General features: G+C 36.1%; 1 protein-coding gene across 2 annotated transcripts in view; it reads left to right on the top strand.

The window, feature by feature from the left end:
- Window positions 1-16,276, top strand: part of LOC134530932 (1-phosphatidylinositol 3-phosphate 5-kinase) — a 129,121-nt gene that overhangs the window by 48,209 nt on the left and 64,636 nt on the right. For both annotated transcript variants that reach the window (XM_063366252.1, XM_063366251.1), the window contains exons 12-15: window positions 1,831-2,029; window positions 3,166-3,433; window positions 7,101-8,095; window positions 11,518-11,688. In XM_063366252.1, the coding sequence (XP_063222322.1) occupies window positions 1,831-2,029; window positions 3,166-3,433; window positions 7,101-8,095; window positions 11,518-11,688 (1,633 nt within the window). The remainder of the gene's footprint in view (window positions 1-1,830; window positions 2,030-3,165; window positions 3,434-7,100; window positions 8,096-11,517; window positions 11,689-16,276) is intronic.

The raw sequence follows: 16,276 nt of genomic DNA on the forward strand, positions 1-16,276 counted from the left end.
GTAGCAACAAGATCTTTTAGAGCACCATGTTTCTACATAGTGTTCCACATGTGTGTGTGTTCACACCCAAAGAGCCTTTTACTCAGAACTACACTGTTGTAATAATTGTTCATGAAAGGACAATAACTTTTGCCTTTCAGGTCTCCCAGAACAATAACTATTTCTGGAATGGGGTTTGTCATCACCTGAACATACTGAATATACAGTACCTACTGTCAGCCTTGCACAAAATATAGAGTTTTATGCCATACTTGTCGCATTTGTTTGTCATGAAAACTAGGAACTTCGCTCAACCTCTCCCAGGAGTCATGCTCTCATCAAGTGACAGCATTTTCTTTGGTGTATAAACTGAGCAAAATTTGTTTGCAAAGTAATCAATGACAGGATGAATTTTGGTGAGTTTGTTGTTTGGATCTGCAACTGTTGTGTCACTAAAATGCAGAAAATTTAAAAGTTGAAGAAACCTATTCCTGCTCATTATTTGGCCAGAAAATGATGAGGGGTAAATTGACCTTGCCATCAAATAGTCGGTCAGTTTTGGTTTTTTGATTTTGCCCATCAACAAGAGTCTCAAAAACTACCACATTGCTGTTTGAGTTACTGGTTTCCAGTTTTTGAAAGCAGAATTAGGGGTTGTGGTGCCCTGCAAGAGAAACTGCTGTTCATAAGAAGCATTTTGTTTGTGTAAAAAACAGTTTTCATTATCAAAAGGTCTCAGAGGGGGCAAGGTAACATTATTTAGGGGCCTTAAGGGAGTGATTTTCACACCACCCAGGCTTGTGATTGGGCTGTTCAAAGAAAGTTTACCTGTTTTATTCCAATTATCAGACGTGGAAATGATTTTTGAAGACTTTTTTCTGTTTACTTTTTTTGTGGCTTGTGCGTTATTTGACGTACTGGGAACATCACTTTCATATTAAGACAATTGTAATGAAATATAATCAACACCTGAAATATCACCACTAATGTCCGTGTCATTTTTCTCATCCTACGTGACCGCAAAATCTCCATTAGCTGGCCGAAGCCACCTTACCCAAACTGACAAAATAACTTAATTTCGTCACATTTTTTTTTTCCATTGCTAGCCATTAATTGAAACAAGGAATACTGAAATCAGTACGTCGAAACATCAACTATTGCTGCACTGAATAGCATAGTAGATAGATTGATTCTTGCGCATGTGATGGGTCCACGAATTCAGTCATGCACAGTCATCGCAAACGTGACGCACAGTGCAAGGAAACACAATTCGGTGCATTGAATTTGCAATGCTTAAAGTTAATGTGTTAAGTGATACTGTTTGGAGGCAGAGCATGTATTTTTTAAAGTAAGTGGTTTTAAAAGTGTGAGTGCACACCTAGCAAGTATACGTGTGTGTGAGGCAAAGTGATAGGATCAATCTTACCAATATTTCCTATACCCTCTTGTCCTTATGAGTTTTGACTAAAAATGTTGATGTCCAGAATTTTTTTTTTAAGTTATGAAAAAGATTGTTAATTTTTAAGCTAGTTTTCTTTCAAATATTGTAGTTACTTGCCTGTGATGAAAACATTTTTAACATTTGAATTTTGGTGGTAATAATGGTACAAGTAGGACTTTTAAATGATATTCACCTAGTATCCACGGTCTCTAACTGTAAAAATTTTTTGATGTAAACCATGTACTGTAGCACATTTTAGCTGTGCATAGTTTTTTTTTTCTTCCAGTGGAAGCAAATCTCTTGTTTCATCCTCCAATATTTCAAAGTATTTTTTAAGTTTTTTTTTTCCTGTTGTGTTTTTCTACGTACTGTTCAGTGTATCGTTTGTAGAGGGAGACGATGTGCTGCAGGTACGTGCGCTTCAAGAAGGTCCCCGGGGGCAGCCGCAGCGAGTGCTCCGTGGTGAACGGAGTGGTGTGCACCAAGAACGTGGCGCACAGAGCGATGAACACCATGCTGATGAACCCTCGCATCCTGCTGCTGGGATGCACCATCGCGTACCAGCGGGACGAGGAGCGACTGCTCTCCCTCGAGCCCGTCATGATGCAGGTTCACATCTGCTGTTGGTTCTTGTGATCTCTGTTCACACTTCCTGCTGCTTTATCTTGCAGGGGTTTCTGACGTTTCATGCTGCATCCCCCTTGAAATTTCCATGATGTATGCACATGTTCTCGATGTTTTAAAGCCTTTAAAAACCATGTTTATCTTCTACCTGATAACACCCGCATACAGTACATATTCTTTTAATGTAGTAAATTCAAACATTAAACACTGACAAATCAGAAGTTCACTAGGTCTTTTAGTGTTCTTCTTCATACCTATCCTATTACCATTCCTGAATATATTGTATGTACTTTTAATGCATTATGTAATCATGTGGATATAATTCATGGAACAAACAACTAAACGGCTGGAATTTTTTAACACCTTAGTTAATATTGTTGCGAGACTGCTAGGGACATGGCTGGTTTGCCAGGTCGACATGCCAGGATTCCTAGGTGCTCCTCCCTCCCCCCACTATCTCCTGAAGGAGTGTTATGCAGGTAGCACCTGCTCCACTGCCTCTCCCTTACCCCTACATGGACTTTGCATTACTGGTGGCTTTATGACAACATCACCACACTTCTCGTTCCCCATTAAGTCTGGGAGCTTCTCTGTTCCCCTTGAGAATTCGGGAAGTGGCATAACTAGAACGCCTTTGTTCTCACAGCTTTTAGTGTTACGTCTACTCTGATACAACACATGGAAGGTCTGCAAGACCTTTGCATGGCAGAGCTGAGAGCTATATAAATGAGGAGGCTGGCTTGCGAGAGTAGTGAAGTTAAGATGGTGAGTGTCCCATTGACGAGCGATAGCGGGCGATGAGTGACAGACATCGGAGCATAGGGAATTAAGAAGCCCCTCACTGAGGGGGCCTGCCTGCAGTTGCAAAAGTGTGACTGTGAAACGTGTTTGATGTCAAAACGATGTCATATGGAAAACTTTCTGTATATTTTAAAGTTTTTTGCTTATTGCATGCATGTAAGCCAAAATATGGGCAGTATAGAACATAGAAGCACCCTATCCAGATGTGTCATGTAAAACTCTCGGGCCACGCGGGCCCTGCCTGGAAATTTCCGCAGGCTCCCCTTTGGAATCCTACAGATTTGCGTCCCTGATGTGTAGTGTACATTTGCATGTTATAGGAGTTTGAGTACCTGCGTAATGTGGTGGCTCGCATCGCCAACCTGCGGCCAGACCTGGTCCTGGTGCAGCGCAACGTGTCGAGACTGGCCCAGGAGTTCCTCATGGACCTAAACATCACCCTGGTGCTGAACGTGAAGGCGTCGGTGCTAGAGCGCGTCGCTCGCTGCACCCAGGCCGACATCGTGGGCTCGGTAGACGCGCACATTGGACGGCCGCAGCTGGGCACTTGTCAGCTCTTCCACCTGGAGACCTTCACTACTGACAAAGGTCACCACACAAATATAATTATTACAGACAATAGCTTAATTTTTAAAAATTTTTGTCAAATTTTGTTTTTAAAGAAGATGTTTTGATATTATATAATTTTATTTTTATAATTTCTTCTTTTAATACATATTCCATCAAAATAGAGTAATTTTAATATTAGGGATGGGAAAACCGATTCCCAATTTCATCGATACCTACCGATTCTACTTAATCGATAATCGAGAATCGATGATAAAAGTTGATTCCCGCATGTAGCAAAAAGAAAATCATTTTACAACATTGCAAATCTGTCAGATACAATTATTTAACGACTCTTTGAGTGGGGTTATGACTGACTAGACGCATATATAACAGTCATTTTTCCCCAAATAAACAATATCTAAAACTTGGGTCGATGTTATAAACAAGTCAAAGTGCAAAAATTATTTATAAAAAAATTATCACTGCGTATTAGGAACGGGCGTATTCTTTTCGCGATTGCGATTAAACGACGATAAACGCGAAATCACTGTAAAATACAGTTTTTACGCGAAATCGCCACAACACAGCGTTTTTCCACGAAATTTAGTATTAAAATGCGAAATCGCAATGTTTTTACAGGAAATTTAAATACTGTGTAAAAGACTTGTCTCGTCACTGGTAAACAAACACCGCAACATTGCCGCCACTAAACATTAATCATAAATGCACTAAAGCAAACAAAAGCTTACACACGCTCACGTTATAATGTTAAACCCAAAAATATAGTGTAAAAATACGCAAAACTACGGCGTTTATTTTCCTTTCCGGCATAATGTTTCGATAGATATGACAAACAGGCGAAGTTTTAAAGCCTACGCACACCGCTCGGGGCACAGACGTCAGCTTGGAACAGCGACAACGGATAAATACAAAAGCAAGCAGATGATTGGGCGATCAGTGTTTGGAACAGCCTTACGTGAGTGGCCATACCACGTCAGCCGGGGGCACTGGCATATAGTTGGAACAGCGTCGTAGTATCAAGCAGTTTATAACGGGCGAACCAGGTACCAGGCTCTGTACTTCGTCACCCAGCCGTACGTGGCAGCACAAGCATTTTAAAACGCGCTAAAAAGCGGAAAAATGTAAACAAACATTCATTTTCGAATGGTGTGACGATGATGATTAGTTGGTCAGCAGTGTTTTATCGATTTTGTTGGGTCGTTACCACAACACCGAAATAACAACGAATGAATTTGTGTGTATTTCTTAAATGTAACTTGACGCTGAAATACCACAATCAAGTACAACACTTTCATTTGCTAGTTCTCTAGTTGCTTAATTTTGTTACTGTTTCATTTCACAATTTTTTTAGTTAATTTGTACCCTTCTCAAAGTTAGGCAAGTTGTATTAACGAAAATAATTTATACTGCTCAAGGAAAGCTTAAAATTTTTTTTTATAGTTTATTCCATATTACAAAACAAATTTTAGATTAGTTTGACCCCTTTGACATATGAGCCATTAACTTCTAATGATGTAAACATTTATATGATTTAGTGTTAATAACTTAGTTGTGTACTCAAATTTGATAAATATGAATTTATGATGTATGCTACATGATATATGTATTGAAAGCTGAAAAAAAAATGTTGCAAATAGAATTTGAATTATTTAATATTTTTGAATTATTTAATATTAAGTTAACTAGCTGAGTATCGAGTATCGAGAATCGAAGGATTTTTTAAGGAATCGATAATCGGGTATCGGAATCGAAAATTTTGGAATCGTCCCATCCCTAGTTAATATGCTACATTTTTGCAATAAAATAATTTGTAATAATGTTAGTCTTAAACTGATACATTCAATACAATAATAAATTAAACATAGAGCATTCGAATTTTAAAAGCAATTTAATAAGAGATGCAAAATCAAACACGATGAATTAATTTTTCTGATCTATGTACTTTGATACAAACTTTGTATTAAAATTATGACATTCCTTGAATTTCAAACATTAAAAACTACTTTTTTATGTGATTTGAATTAAGTTTTGGTTAAATGCTGCTTTTTTCCATGATTGAAGAGCATTTTTGTGCTATTTGGTGTTAAAACTTGCGTTTCAGTGTTACACTGTCTATTGATATACTTTTCTGTGTTATTTTGGTTTTATCGCAATCCACCATATAATCTTGTCCCTAATAATTAAGAATTCTAAGAAAATGAATTCAATCTTCTTGAAGTTATTTTAAGGGGCCTGTCTACGTGGCCATACATACGGCTTGCAGAGCTTTCGAAGAAACTGTGCTATTTGAAAACTGCTCTAGATATCAAATTTTACAAAAAAAAACATTTAAGAATATCAGGAGGGCAGATGGATAGTTCTGTTTCCATATTTTGTTTTTAAATTGTGTTTTTAGAGTGGTGAAAAGGGTTTAAAAATGTGTCTTCACAATACATAATTTTAGATGTGAAATGTGTGGTAAAGATTCTTGAAAGCATCCAAGGGCTTTGCATTACACCTTTATCTTAATTTATTAGCCCTATAATGTTATGACTACTGTTCAAATTCCATAGTTGTCCTATGTATGATAGAAAACTATGCGCCTGATCAGAGATTTACGTTTAGAGGTGATGTTTGGATTTTTACTTCCAACTTTGGCAATCATTGTAGCATTGAACTTTAAATATGTGACATATTTAATACTGGCAATAGATTTTACACCTCATGATTTTGATTTATAAATAAAGGATTTATATGAGGCAACGTTAAATATTGTGAGTGATCCACTGAAATTTTGCATGGGGTGCGACTTATGATTGTTGCATGGCGCTTTTTCGACCTAGACAAGTTAATATGCTGCCTAACTGTTAGTGGCTGGAGAAAACTATACCTGCTTAAAGGGTTTCTCTGAGTTTAAACTTTGATCAGCGCTTGGAAAAAAAGTGGGGGTTAGGCCAGGGGTAGCCACGCTTTTCCTGCATGCGTGTGTCTTTGGGTGCTGGGCGTTGGTGTACATTCACAGGGTCTCAGCACAGTGCAAATTTCGCTAATGGGTCATAGGTAATCAGACAGAGCAGACTTGTGGTACAATGCAAGGACATAACCTTAAAATACCCCTCATGATTATCTGCAATTCATGGGAAAGTAAACACAACCCATTACCATGACTGAATGTATAGTGTCAGTGAAATGTTAAAGTGCTGACTGAATATGCTGAAGATAAAGCACTTTGTGGATTATGTATAGATATTAACATGGTTTATGCTTACTCAACACAGGTGAATTTCATGGAAAGTATAATCATTTTTGTTGCTTGGACAGCTTTTAACTATTGTTCTTCTTTTTGTTTCATTGGTTGATTTATTTTACAAATTTGAGAAATACTTGTAAGAGCACTGGCTTGAATGTGTACATCATGTGGCCAGTAAATAGTTGCTATCAGTACCCATGAGACTTGACATGAAAGGCTTGGTTAGTACAGCACAGCAGTTTAATTTATATGACTAAAGTGATGTTGGTTGGAGGTAGAGTGCGAAGTTTTTCATATTAGGTGTTTCCATGAGCATCCTAGTTGAAAAGTTTTAAGTGCAACACAAAAGTAGTTCTAATTTTGTCTGAAATCTTAAATGTGGTGCAAAACTTGATTGGTAAAATTTTATTATGGAACAACTCTAACAATGGTAATTTTTGTTTATATAATTTGCAGGAATGCGAAAAACTTTATTGTTTTTCGAAGGATGTCCATTATCCCACTTGGGTTGCACCGTCTTGCTTCGCGGAGCATCCGTAACAGAACTAACAAAACTCAAGCGCGTGGCAACTTTCTTGACTTATGTTGAGTATAGTTGGAGACTGGAGAAATCATTTCTCATGGACGAGTTTGCCCAGCCTCCCAGCCCGCCGGTAGACTCATTTTTCCAAGACTGTGTCACGAATGATGGCGGGCTTGCATCTTCTCCAGTGTCACTGTGCGACAATCAGAGGCTTGCAGCGGCGAGCTCAGAGCAGCTCGGGGAGGATGGTGCTTCGTTGTCGTCTGCGCATTCGAGAGAAGTTAGTGATGCAGGGGAAGTTCCAGCTGGTGTCCAGCAGCTGCAGCGGCTACTGCTGGAAGAAGACGTGGCCGCCGAACCCAAGCCAGGCAGGGCAGAAGTATCGGCCGACCTGTCATGCGTGGCCAGTACCGTCCTCTCAGCTTCCGACAGGAGCAGGAATACCAAGAGAGACAAAGTTGGTCTGAGCATCGGTAAAGAATTGTCTTGTTCGTTCAGCGAAGCATGTTCCAGTATCGATGACATCAATGAGACTCGTTCCAGCCTCGAAGACGCCAGCGAAATACATTCCATCGGCGACGTTGCAAGCGAGGAGTTGAAAAAGCAATGTGCGTTTTGCTCGAAGGAAAGTGAGAATTCCCTTAACAAGGTAGAAACACGAGACACAGATGAATCAAAGTGCAACTGTAGAGCGTGGCGTGGCCGCGCGTTGGCAAAGGAGAGGTCACTGACCGATGACAGAAGGGTGAATGTGGAGTCCGTGAGCGACTTTAGTGACCCGCTGCACCTGTACCTCGGCCAGGATGACGAAGTGTTCGCCAGCAGTCCGCCACCTGTGCAAGAGTTGTCCGTGGCAGAAATCCCCACCGCCAACTACTTCCGCAAGGCTCTCGACGAGACCATCCTCTCTGCATCACCGTTCTTGAAGGTCAGTAGCAAGAGTGTACCTCTTTTTTGGTCATTTAAAACTCATTCAATAGTGTTCAGGTTATAAATCATTCATAAACACAATAAACATATACAGTAGAACCCTGTTATAATGTTCCTGCATATAATGTTTTCCTGCTTATAATGTCATATTTTTAAAGTCCCAATATTTCCCCCATAAGGACAATGTATTTATTTCCTGCATATAACGTTCATTAATAGTGTAATTTCCTGCTTATAATGTTTGCTTTCTAACATTCAATAAATGGGGAAAAAATGTTTTATAATCAAATTATTCCAACACTTACGATAAAAAGTTTCCTTTATGTATGTTTATGTTTACAATCACTGCCATTCAATACATGAAGTATGTTAAAATACAATTTTATTAGGGTTGTGCGAATGTTCGGTATACCGATACCGAAATCGAAAATTTGCTACTTTCATTTTCGATTTCGGTAAGAATTTCATCTGTCGAAGTTCGTTTTTAGCGAAATATTTCGAGTCAAACGAAAGTTCAATAGCTTACCGAAGTTCGTTTGGTCTAGTTGAAAAAGAACTCGTAATTTAATAAAAATGTACAGTAAAATACCGGTACAATAACGTACCTTATTATAACGTATATTTCACTTTAACGAATTTTTTTTCAGTCCCCGCCAAAAATCGTATCTTTGCCATGCAAAACGGTTTCAGTTTAAAGTATCATATTTTCACTATAACGTATAAATTCTACTAGTAGCGTGGCATTACTACACCAAAATTTACTTAAACTGGTAAATATTTTTCCAGCTAAATGATTAATGTAGTAGAACAAAGGTACACAAATACCACCACAACGTATTTTCTAACCTCTAAATTCTCAAAACAAAGTTAACAAACAGTTGCGCGCACAACCATAGATTATACCGTACGTAGTATGTGACGTGAGCAACACAACACCATTCGATACATCAAAAGACGGAGGTTTGAGAGAAGTATTAATTATTTAGACAAAAGTGTTACGCTACGCTAAAAATACTGTTTGATGTCTGTGCCGGGATTGTTTATTGTTATTGTTGAGTTTATTTTCAGGTTACGTTATTTAGACACCGCATTGCATTTGTGCTACAATATGAATGATCCTGGAGATAAAAAGAAACGAAAGCAATTCACGCTTAAGGAAATAGTGGTTATACTCAGAGAACTAGACAAGGGGAAAAAAGCAAGTCGCAGTTCCGAATACATATGGCATTGCGGCTCTCCTGTAGCTATTTTTTTAATATATTTTTTTCTCTTTGTAAAGATATGTATGCATGTTTCAGTACTTAGTACAAAAACTTGAGGTACCTGTAAGTACTTAGCACTGAGATTCTACTGTAATGTCTTTATATGATTTGCTTGTTATTACTAATAATGTAATAACATATGCAAATCATATAAAGACATTAATTAGAAAAAAGATTTCCATTAAGATTAATTTACGTGGTGATGAAAAAAACTCACGTTAATGAAAATACGGTAAAATCATGATTTGAATAAACATGGCAAATAAAGTAAACAAAATTCAACCGTGATTACAGTAGGCCTAGGTAACAAAACAAAATCATGCAATATTTGAAAAATTACCTGATTCATTTGCTTTCAAACAGTAGTGTAGGTACTATATTCGTAAAACATACATTCCAGAACTGTTAGTACACTATTTAGTATTTACCGTATACACATAAACAAAGAACGTACCTACTTTTATTCGCGCACAGCCAAACAAAAACATTGGCGTCTGCTTTATTTAAATTTTACATACTCTGACTGGCATATAAAATCCTCATAATATACAGCCAATTAGACAAAGAGGTCAACAAGTCACTGCATGTAATAACCACTTGGCAGCAACCATTTGTTATGTTTTGTTTTGACCATGTCCCTTGCCTGGTCTACAGCTTCCTGAGCTAGCCATGTGTGACAGTGGTGCAAGATGGCGGCCGTTCCGCAGTATTCACATATTTTTTCATCAGTACCATGCACGTGATAAATATATAATAGACTGCGACATTACGACTGTAAAGGAAATAGTCTGTGCGCTGAAAGATCTGGATTGATTCTTGAAATATACGAATGACATGGGTCTGTGTTGTGTGGTCTAGGGCGGATGTTGATTATATTAAATAGTAATATTTATATATACATCAAAAGGCACCAAAATTATTTATGTAATATAATTTATTACTGAAGAGCAAATTTTGGGGCACTTTTTTTCTTTGTTAATTAAAAAATTTCGCTTAACTTTCGTTAAGAATATATTTATCTCATAGAAAAATTCATTTTCGTTTCACTTTCGCGAAACTTGATAAATTTTCTTTCACTTTCATTTTGTGTGGATAAAGTCACTTTCGCACATCCCTAAATTTTATGCAATATACTGAAGGTACACAATGTTCATATTTACGTGTCAGTTGGCACCCTTAGTCAACTCTTCTCTTCCTTGCCATTCCAGTGGGTATTCAGATGCACGTACATAGTCCTACGATATTTAAGTTGCCAACCATTGAGCGAGGGCATAACTAAAAGTGTTTTCTATTGCTTACAAATAATTTTTTTTCATTCATATGTAGGAATCCCAAAATTAAACATTTTCAGGTGGCGAAGGAGTAGACGTTCTCACTCTTAATGTTGTCATCATGAATCGTAATACAATTTTACAAAAAATGTGGCAGTGTATCTTTAAAGACAATCAAAATTTAACCAGGGAACAAGACGAAGTTGAAAAATTGTTGGCTTGTTTCAGAAAATTCATGTATTAAGTATACTATCTTTGGTTTTAACATTAAAGTTGTTTACATAGCTTGGTGAGTCCATTGGTACAAAGCTCGAACATTGATAAGAGCTAAATTGAGATTTCCTGCTTATAACGTTTTCCTGCTTATAATGTTTTTTTCTTGTGCTCCCTTGAAAAACATTATAACAGGGTTCTACTGTATCTTAGATGTCTGTACCCTGAGGGTCTAGCGGTGCCCTATGGATTTCTTAACTCTGTCTTTCTCTTCTGTAAGAGACATCTTGCTTGTAAACTATAAAATAAAAATTTACAAAAGATAATACTGCATTTGCATTGTATGCGATCACAAACAAAAATTTGTCAAATGCAGGTCATTTAAGTTGTCATTATAAATCCATTATCGATTCATGTCATTTGAAATCTGATATCCACTCACACACAATCTATTCTGCAATTTGATAAACAATTTTCAAATCATCTATTATTGAATTAGTGATCAAATTTTAGAATATAGTGAATTCATTTTCAGGAATTTTTTTTTCTAGGATAGCCTTAAAATAGGTATTTTGTCATTTTGTATCTTTGTTTTATAGTTTGTTCTTACTTTACTTAGCTGTTTATTATATGTGGTTATCTGAGGGATAGATAATGTGTAGCACTAGGTTTAGTTCACAGTTCCATACCTGGAGACGGAAATCGGACGCAATTGTGAACTGCGCAAATTCTTCCCGAAGCAAATATTCTGGTCATCGCAAATCAGCGAACTGTCGGAGAGCCGGTGCCATCGCCAGGAAACATCGGGTCACCATGAAGCTGAGACCATGCAGAAGGAAGTGAAGGTAAGTTCATGCAGTGTTAGTTGTGAATGTAGTAGGATTTCTGCGCTGTGTGCACTCACAAGTGTCAGTATCTTTGTATCCACTTGTTAAGATGATCAGCCAGGCATTGATGAAGTGACATTTTAGGCTGGAAGACAGACCAGTACCTACAATCATGCTTCTTTGGAAGAGAGACTTGTTTAGTCTTAAGATATTAAATTATGCTCTATATGATAATATGTACTCTATAAAACACAAAGTATTTTTATTATAGAAAAAAATTTTTTAAAATTAAATTTTTGTAATAATTATGCCTATGTGAGTATCAGTTTTTGACGTGACGTCTAATAAATCGATGAACGCCGGCTGCACGCACGAAAAAGTGTCCCATTACGCACATTGTTCCGTTACACTGTGTCCCATTACGCTCATTGTTCCGTTACGCTGTGTCCCGTTGCGCTCATTGTTCTATTACTCTTGTGTTCCGTTAAGCTGTCGGCGAGTGCAGTAATACTGTATTTACTCGCAAATAGGTCGCCCCTATAATTTGAGGTCTTGAATTTGGTATTTAAGATTCCCCCCATATAGGTCGCACCGATAATTCATTACACATACGCATTGCACCACAGTAAAAAAAAGTAAAAAAAGGGCCGCAAATTGATGGAAATTTACCGTCAATAGCGCGCCGTGCGCGGAGTAAGGTCATTGTACTCGATCAGCTGCTGTTACGGCACGCCGGCTGGCTCTCTTTGTTCACTGAGCTGCGCATGCGCAGTATAACTCACTCAACGCTCCGCCCAGACTCGTGACCTTCAATCAGCAGCCAGCCAACAGATGCGAGCTTAGCGGAAAAAAATATGAGCTCCACCTCCCGTGTACCAGTTTTGTCCAGTTCTAATACCAATTTATTGGTATACGCACCAGTTTTCTCGCTGCCGTGACATGTTAAAGTTTATGTTGATCTTGATGTCTTGATACCAATAATTAATTAATTAATTACGATCCCCAGAAATAAATTGTTAGTTTAAAAAATATGCGTCAACTGTACAATACTTCCGAAATTATAAAATATGTATAAAACAGTTACCAAGACTCCGCTCATTTTATCTTGTGAAGTTTGTCTCGTACCAGTATTTCGGCTAAGTTGTGACATAAATACAGTATCAGAACTTAACAATCAGCCACGTTTATACATTCGTGAGTTTACGTTTTTCCCTCGTGCATTTTAGATTGTCTCCTGCTATAATTACTAGGACTTTTACACGCCTAGGCTTAAATTATTACATGTTTAGAAATAAAAGCAACTTTTCATGTTATAAAATATGTATATTTTTGTGATTTAAAATGTCCATTGCCGACTATAAACGTTACGTTTTTCACGATGTTTTTAGGCCTTCTAACTAATCTTATCTACTCTTAAAGTACCCACTGTATTTACTGGTTGTTTATGGTTGTTACGTGACGTAAATAGCGGGATGGATTCGATTTTTGAGACGTAATTTGCGTGAAAGAATTGTATTGGACTAAATGAGAACTAAATGGGACCTGAAGAATATAGTGCAAATAACGGGAAAACGTAAACAACGGTAACGTAAATAAGGGGTTTCGCTGTATGTGTACATTGTAAATAAATTTGCCTATACCTATATAAACTTATTTTTCTCATTTTAAAGCAAAATCTTGCAAAAAAAATTCCTCAAAATTTTTTTAAATTTTTTCTTCACATATAGGTCGCACTTAATTTTTCCCCCATCAAATCTGGTAAAATTGCTGCAACCAATATGTGAGTAAATACGGTAATAGGTTATGTTACATTTGACTAAAAAATTATGGTGATTCATATAATTGATGATAGATATTTGATTATAGTTTTTTTATATGAAAACTTGTTCATAATTATATTTAAACTTTATAGCTAAACGCCAGTTTTTAAAATTAATTACAAGTCATCTACACGTAAACTGTTTTGTCGACTGTTTATAAAGTGAAGTCAAAAGTTAATGTGGTTTTCATTGCTTATTACAACAACAATTTCGGCAATAAAGGTTAATTATTCTTTCGTTTCAAAAATCTGATTACTAGTATAATTTCAAGTATTTATTCTTTTATTATTAAAATAAAAATTATTCAATTTTATTCATAAAAGTATGCAATCATTTCATCAATGTTTTGTTATGACATTTTCACGTTAAACTATCGTCCGTAAACAGACTTTACAGACAACCAATTTTTTTAGTTCATATCGAAAACTAATCTCAAATTTTTTGCAAATACAAATATTGAATTTGAATATTAAGAATGATACTTAGAATCCTTCTAAAAAATGATGTCATATCATGTAACAACTTTTGGAAAGTTAGACAAATAATATTTAAGTAAAAGTTTGGTTTGGTTAGCTACAATACTTTTCTGGAAAATGTTTATTAAAATATTTAAACTATTTTTTTTAAAATTATGCAGCTAACCTAACCCAACCCAGCTGAACCCAACCCATCCCATCCCATCCCATCGCATCCCATCCCAACCCAACCCAACCCAACCCAACCCAACCCAACCCAACCCAACCCAACCCAACCCAACCCAACCCAACCCAACCCAACCTAACCCAACCCAACCAAACCATTTTTTATTTCAGTTCCTATTCAATTTATTTTCCATAACCTGCTACTTTACATATATATCTCAAAAATTTTCACGAGCCGCAAAATACCGGGAAATCCATTGCAATCTATTTGACAAAAAACGTGATTTTTTTTTAATGCTGTATTCCCAAATTAGTGATTGAATGAGCTCATATTTACATATTTAATCCCTAGTTATTCATGATTTTTCATTAACTGCAGCCGGATAAATTTTATTTTAGCTAAGCAATATTATAAATACAATTTTTATCTAATTTCATTGGGAATCTTAAACCATTATATATATATATATATATATATAGTCACAACATCTGGCTCATCATAGATATATACAGCAAGTAAAAGTCTACTGTATCACATGGTGTTAGAGTAATTGTGAATATAGAGTTACATGCTGTTGAAACTAAGTTGTTTACTTATTTTAGTGCCAACTCAATTGAGTGTTCATGTTTTGTGGTGTTGTAGTCCATGGTTGTTGACATTTGTTTATTTTTTCCACGTTGGTACATGAAACGAAAAGAATACAAATAATATTTGGTTTTCAAGTTTAAAATGACAAATATGCAGTGTTTCGAAATGTTTACGCAATTTTTTTCCGTTACTGTTTAGCAAGAGAGCAGCAAAAAAATACTTTTATTACTTGTATGTTTAAAACGTAGCTTTTTGCATGTTTTTGATTAGAAGTTCCATTAAACATCAAAGAAAGGGTATTCATATCTCAAAAATGACTTAATCTCATCAGTGAACATTGGTATATGACAAATTGAGGTATGCTATGTCAAGTATTCTTAAGCAAACGAATATTCATTATTTTTTAAGTGTTAGTATTCGAGGTTGAATCGAATAGGAGTAGTTTATTATTCATATTCGTATTCAAAAATTCAAATATTCGCACAGGAAATTGAATGTTCGTATTACCAGTATAGATTTATCATCTTGTAAGCGTCAAGAGGTCTCATGCTATGTAATCCATATAATGGTTCAAATATTCTATTTTTAATCTGTTAAACCATAACCTCATTATATCAGCTTTTCGCTCTATGGCTCTGGCTGTGGCTTGTAACCTGTAGTATAATCAGTTCTGTTTATTTCACTTTTAAGGCATTGCTTAAGGTGATTTGCATTGCATTTACATGTTATCTACCTATTTTCCTTCTTGATAATGCAGTTTATTTTTCCTTGTGTATTGCATTCATATCAGTATTTTGGAATCTGATACTTATTCACTTAATATTTCATTATATTTTCATTTGGAGATTTTACAAGCTATAATCCAATAGAGCACTTAAAACTATACATCTCTGTATCTGATTTATTAAGAAATAATGGAAACTTTCAATTTTGTCTCTTTTCCTTTGTAACGTTTCTTGGTGATTTTACTTTATTAGTATTTACAGAAAGCATAAACCAAAAAAAAATATCTTTAATTATTACTTTACTATCCTGTGGCTCATCGTAGTTCTCTTCAGCCAACTTCTGGATTTTTTTTTATTTTTGCGCAGGAAAAATTAATTCAAATATTAAAAGTGGTCGGTTAGGTTAGCTACATTAAAATAAACAGAGAAATATAAATATAAATAAATAAACCCGGGGTTGGCCGAAGGTGAATTGTTCGGGTGTAAACGGTAATAGCAGAACTTTATGTGCATCTTAGGTTTCCCCGTTCACGTACGTCGCAAAAAAAAAAAATCATACTTGTAAACAAGCAACAATTGTGAAGCAGCACGAGTGCACAGAATGAAAATTAAAAAATTTGATATCTCCTAATTGGAATTTCTTATCTCCGCCGGGTTTAATGAAAAGAGGAAGTTAAAGAGCACAGAATAAAGGTATTTTTAGAATTTTAAATTTTTTTTTAACAAATATCGCCCAAATATGAAAATTAAAAAATTCGATATCTCCTAAAGTATTTGGAATTTCTTATCTCCGCAGGCTGTTTTGAAAAGAGGACGTAAAAGAGCATATAA

Source organism: Bacillus rossius, chromosome 3, assembly GCF_032445375.1.
Source record: "Bacillus rossius redtenbacheri isolate Brsri chromosome 3, Brsri_v3, whole genome shotgun sequence".
Lineage (NCBI taxonomy): Eukaryota > Metazoa > Arthropoda > Insecta > Phasmatodea > Bacillidae > Bacillus > Bacillus rossius.